The 6,206-nt window shown below is 38.7% G+C and overlaps 1 protein-coding gene across 1 annotated transcript; it reads right to left on the bottom strand.

The window, feature by feature from the left end:
• Positions 1-497: 497 nt before the first annotated feature.
• Positions 498-3,067, bottom strand: LOC115755548 (U3 small nucleolar ribonucleoprotein protein IMP3-like). Its single transcript, XM_030694992.2, has 4 exons — positions 2,872-3,067; positions 2,641-2,748; positions 1,172-1,246; positions 498-997 (listed from the first exon to the last, which is right to left on the bottom strand). Exons 1-4 carry the CDS (start codon positions 3,003-3,005, stop codon positions 763-765), a joined length of 552 nt encoding a protein of 183 aa, XP_030550852.1. The 5' UTR covers positions 3,006-3,067; the 3' UTR covers positions 498-762.
• Positions 3,068-6,206: the final 3,139 nt, after the last annotated feature.

The raw sequence follows: 6,206 nt of genomic DNA, 5'->3' as shown, positions 1-6,206 counted from the left end.
GAATAGTAAATTGAAGCTTCTATTTCCATGCTTGGAGGGATAAATCTTAATGTCTTTGCAGTTTTATTTCTTTAAGCTACATATTTCATTCGAAAAGAGAGTGGGTTAATACAATCTCGCAAGATTGCCAGCAGAACATGAAAGCAAAACCTGATCTTGTTAATTATAAAGGTACAGTAGGGATGAAGTCATGATCATGAAAACGTAAATGCGCTCTGTTTCCTTCCTCTGTTCTTCATATTATCCAACTTGTGAACTTCGAACTGTCCCGTAATGGCGTTTGAGGAAGCAAGCGCTCATCGACTAAGTCTGATTCTTTTCAGCGAAAGAGGAAAACGCTACTTCTAGCTACGGCTAGGTGCAACAGCCTCAGAATCAACTTCTCCGAAGGGCCAGAAACTTCCTCTAAAACAGCCAAGACTTAATATGGAAAACATTAGGCTTCCTTATATTTGCATAGGTCGCTCCAAGCGTGCGTTTCAAGCAAAGGCGTTCAATTCATGAATCCACTCACAAACATGTGACTTCAATGCAGCAGAAACTCATTTGCCTACTGTGAACTTGGCCATCCAGAAATGAGTAACAAAAATTAGTTGGAGCAATTTTGATGACTACACTTTTCCATTTTGTTTCCCAACTCCCTTCACATCTAAACAACACAAAGCAAGCCATCCGAATTTCGAATATGAACCTATGAATGCGGTATGAACATCGGTGTCAGCTGGCTAACTGTATGCAAACACAGAGCCGCCATTGCACAGCTTAGCAGTTCATTGCATCGTAATCGTCTAACTTCTCGTTGTACTGGAGGACCTTTCTCTTTATCTTCGAGGTATCTACCCATGTCACGAAATCTTCCATATTCCTCGTCACGAGGAATGCTGGATCTGTAACCGATTCAGGACCAACTCGGATGTGACCTTGCTCAATATATGTAACCGCTTCCTTCAGGTGCTCTGCAAATTTCAAACGCACGAGCACAGTCGAAAGCCTCCGTCTGAGAGCAAGACAGACATGCAAACCTGGTAAGTGCTTGATAAATTACGAAAAGTAGCACATCTTCGTGTCCACACAGAGAATGTGGGAGGGAAGTCAGATGGTGTCACCATTTTCCATCCCATTGATAATCAGTTTGTATGACTCTCATACAGCATTGCAAAAATGCACTCACCTACAAAAGGATGAAACTGATAAGTGATCACACAATGCCAAGCTTTTTCGTGTCGGTATTACTCCCATGTTGTACCTGTCACGCAAAAGCAATAGTTTCAGCCATTCAAAAATCTTCCAGTATTGCATGAAACTGCTCTGATTACAGGAAAAAACCGACCATGAGCAATCTTCAAGCTCATGAAAGCTGCTTTACGATGGAAGGGAAGTAGTTAAACAAAGAAACCAGACGGGCAATTGTGGACAAAGCCACACTTTATTTAGCACTGTAATGAGCTGAGAAACTGAGCAGCTGATGAGCTACTACTAATCACCGTTTTAAGGTTAGGGATTACATAAAGACCTTCTGAAGCACAAAGCGTGCAGACAAATACCTAGCATACATTGTCAAGCTACCAGAACAATTCCATACACCTTACCACTTGATGGATATGATATGCGCGAATGTCCTCAATTGGAAACACAGGACATTAGGACTCAGATTAAAGACTTGCAAACTGCCAAGATTTATGTCTAAGCATGAACCTAGGAGAAGCTTCTGGTAATCAAGTCTGGTCAAAATATACATCTAAATGCTGGATTAGTCTGATAAAGTTGTTATCCAAATAACAGTCCTAAAGGAATTGGAATAACTACTATTACTTCTATAACTAAAATTAGGAATTTGTTGGCCCTCCCTTCAGGGTCTTGAAATTATCTAATTTGTTCATGATTCACAGATCATGACCATATCAACTATAAGAAACGGTTTAGAGATGCTACCACGTGTCCGGATAATCAAGTCCACTCCATCCAGTCAATCATCAACTGCATTATCTACATGTGGTTTTGACAAGAACTTGATATTTCACATCCTCTGGCATTCACAAGTATTTCAAAGGTTTTTTGGATGGGCAGGGCGTCCTAGCTTGGACATGGGTATCTTAGGAAAATCAAAGCAGGAAATCAGCAAATGCGGAAGAATGAAGATGGTTAATTGCAATGCGGAGGAGGCCTCGCCAAGTAACAGCTATAGCCACATCTAACGCAATGTCAATCCTCCCAACGAAAACTCCAGTCTATATGTGAAGCTGCTCTTCTAGCACGTCATCCAAAAGATTAAGATGAAACAAAGTCGCACAACCAAAACTGTACCATTTCCTGTCCATCCTAACCCCCCCCCATAACTCATACCCCAAAGCAAATAGCTTGGTTGAAAACGGAAAATGCCAACAAACCCCAATGGAAAACAATCACGCAATCACCAGTCTGATCACCATTAAAACAAGAAATCTACAAACCAGTGTTCTAATTGAGGTAGTTCCCCTACAACATGAAGCTAATAACAAGGGGAACTGAATAGATCTTCAATTTAAACGACTTCCTTCCCCACGAGAAGTTCCAATTTAGATCTCCATATACAGAACTCTCAATCCATTTTAGCCCACAAATAAACGTAAGGCGAACAAGTAAGGAGGAACCAGAACTCACAACTTCTCGAGAAGCGAATCAGTCATCTCGACGCGAAAAGGGTCTCTTGGGTCCATCTGCTTCAGTATGTTAACCAGCTTCTGCACCATCCTGCACAAGCTCGAGTACCTATTTCCCCCCACAATCAAAAGCATCACGAAATTTGAATTAGACACGAAGATTTTTCTTGGCTAAATCCGAACAAAATGTAGAGATAAAGGGATGCGAAGATAGAGAGAGAGAGAGGGTTACTTCTTGTAATCGTCTCGGCCGGTGACGTGATAGCGGCGCATAACCTGAGCTTCCCTGTGGCCGCCTTCTCTCTTCCATTCCAGAAAGTTGACCTTCTTCAACAGCTTCTTCTCGTGGAACTTGAGCTTCCTCATGGCTCACCAGGATTTGACACAGGCTAGAGAAGAGAGAGATTGAGCAGAACATATAAAACCTAGAAAGACAGTCACTTGGTGGCACCAAGTTGGTGGGCTATGAAACCCGGGCCGACGCATTTGGGTACATGGGTCGGGTCGGGTCGGGCATCCTCAAGGGTACGGGTCACCACGCGTGGACTCCAGTCGAATCAAAACTTCCAAGGATTAAAAGTACCGATTATATCCATTAAGTTGTAGCATTTACCCGAAATGGCCCTCTAACTTTAAATTTGTTCAACAAACTCTTATAACTTTTCTAGGGGTTATTGCCATTCCACCTTTAAATTTTACTTAATGCAATTAAATCCTTTAACTTTCTTAATGTATGCAATCAAATGATTTAGCCAAATGCTCTAATTAAATCGTCAAATTAGTCACTCCCTTGGCATTGCTTATGTGCTAAAAATGACATGTGATGCTAATCTGTAGGTAATTGAACAAAAAACGAATGAAAAAAAAGTAAGAAAAAAGGAATCGCGGTTTGGTAGTGTTAACAAGACACTTCATTGCACAAATCCAAAAAGTTTAGAGGATTTGAATGTACAACGTATACCTAGGAGGACCAAATTGGACAAATCCAAAAAAGTTAAGAGGACTTGATTGCACAAAATAAAAAATCATTGGATGATCAAATTGTAGAAATGCTAAAACCTTGAGAGAGGACTGGATATGTGCTTGATATGAGTTATAATAAGTTGATGGCACCTTTGGTAAACAAAAGACGCTGATGAAAAATTTCCATGTAAACTTGGATCGATGTGAAATTTAGCGAATCTATACAAGTATGTTATGGAAGGCATGTCTGGATTTGACCTTTAATTTTTATTTTTTATTTAATGAAAATTTTACTACTCGTCCACATTGACTTTTTTTCAATTCGAAACACCTCAAACATATGTGATTTGAAATATGACAAATAAATCAATAAAAGCTTCAATTAATGATTAGTCAAATTTCGGCCCAAAAAAAATATTAATGTTTCATTTTTTTTTCACATAGAACGAATAATTTAGAAAATATTTCACAAAATATAATCTCTTGAAACGATTAGTCAAATTTCGACCAAAAAAATTATTAGTCAATGAAAAAAAGAATTTATTATCGATGTTAATTTATGTCTAAACATCTTCGTGGACAGTGAAAATATATTCCACTCATCCATTTTAGCAAGCGATACAATCAATCATTTTCAAGAAAATATTTTAAAAACCAGTCATTTTCCCGTGAAACAAGCACACTTTAAGGCTCCATTTTAGTAAAATGTTTTTCAAAATTTTCAAGTTCGTTTTATAGAAAATAAATAAGTCAAGAAAAATATTTTCCGATAATGAAAAAAATATCTTCAAAAGTGAAGAAAATGATTTCCGCTTTTTGAAGTGAGGAAATTATTTTCCCTCATCTTTCCTTCCTCCACTTCTTCACGTTCTTTTTTTTTTAATTATTTTATTTGAATTTTGAATTATTTTTATTTTACTATTTTTCATTCTTCCTCGGCCAAGTGCCGGCCACAGGGGCGCACCGACGACTTTGAGGCTTATGCTAAGGAAAAATTAGATGGATGATTTGCTTTTGGAAAGTAGATGATTAATTAACTGCACAAAATAAAGTAGAATTCTTGGCAGGGTCTAAAAAAATCGTGGAAAGAGAGGCTTTCGGAGGAATCGTAGAAAGTGGACATGCAGAAAAAAATTTCAACTTAATACATCTATAATAAATTTATTTTAAATTAATATTTTGATTATCAAAAATCTCAAACCGCTACACTTTGATAAATTTACTTTTAGCAAGTTGCTGAGTTGGATGGCAAATGGCATTAACAAGTGTACCAATTTGGGGTTTTTACCCTCCATTTTATCACATACATACAAGTTTGAAGTTTTTCATAATAATAACCCAATTTAATGAAAACTAATGAAGGTTAAGTGATCTTTAATGGTCAAAATATTAGTTTGGGATGAATTTATCACATCTCAGATCGCTTTGGAGTTTTTTGTGATAAAAAAAATTAATTATGGATAAATTTATCACATGTGTATTAATTTGAGATTTTTTGAGTGATGCTAATCTTAAAAAAAAAAAACCCGTACTTTTAATATCTAATTCTCAGTAAATAAAGAGAGTCTTTTCCCATGGGCGCAACATTTTTATTACGTGATTTGTAACAATTAACAAAGTCAAACGAGGAGAAAGACAGGGGCTAAAGAAGTCGGGGCTTGCAAAGTCAGGGCCCGCGACAAATCTCCGTGACCGTGTTTTGTCGTCGCTGTTACTGCAGCAATTCGGCGATGGGTGCAGCACGTGATCGTCCTGGTCTGCACATCTTTTGACAAGAATAGACTCGTATTATTATTATTCTCACCATTTCGGGAAAGCCTAGGCCCACTTCTCGTCCTTCTCGGTTTCGCAAAATCTCATCCCGATCTTTTGGCCCGAAATCAAAATCTCGGGCCGGGGTTAGTAACATTAATTCGGCAATTTGTCTATGGCCTAGGGTCTCCTCAGGGTCCGGGTGTGCTAAACTGTTAATGCGATACATGAATCCAATGCCAAATTAATCAATACACTTCGCGTATGCGAACCACGTCATGTAAGGGCTGCCCGCCAACAAATGGACAAGCGATAATTTTTTTCAACAAAAAAGGAAAAGAAAAAACAAAGAGAGAGAAAGGAAGCGTACGATAGCCGGTCATCGACGGAGATTTGGCTGCCCCAAAAAGTACATGGAGAGATTGGGGATTCAATAGCTCTCGGTCTCCTTGTGGATGCCGATGAGGATGTCACTATGATGATTCGAGTCCTTGGCCTTTGTCTATTGGCCGTTACGCAACTCTTGTAGGAAGTTACATGTGCTTGCCAAGGGCTTGTAGATTCAAACCGGGGTGACCTTTATCACTGTCAGCTGTTTTAAAAACTTAAACTGTTAAATAAAAAGCACGTTTTACTATATAAATATTTTGAAACATGAGTGTCGATTCGGATGATGAAGGATGGGGTTAAAAAGCCCTTTCGGTGAAAAGAGCAAAAGTGCCGATTAAAAGTTGCATAGGCCAAAAATGCACGCTTGAGGAAATAACAAAGACGTTGGCTCCTACGAAGCACAACTCTCAGACAAGACAAGGTCTATGGTCGCCCACTCGACACTTCCTGAGATAAAGTCAG

This window comes from Rhodamnia argentea, chromosome 8 (assembly GCF_020921035.1).
Source record: "Rhodamnia argentea isolate NSW1041297 chromosome 8, ASM2092103v1, whole genome shotgun sequence".
NCBI classification, from domain to species: Eukaryota; Viridiplantae; Streptophyta; class Magnoliopsida; order Myrtales; family Myrtaceae; genus Rhodamnia; species Rhodamnia argentea.
The sequence above is the reverse complement of the archived record's forward strand: the minus strand, read 5'-3'. Positions and strand labels throughout refer to the sequence as shown.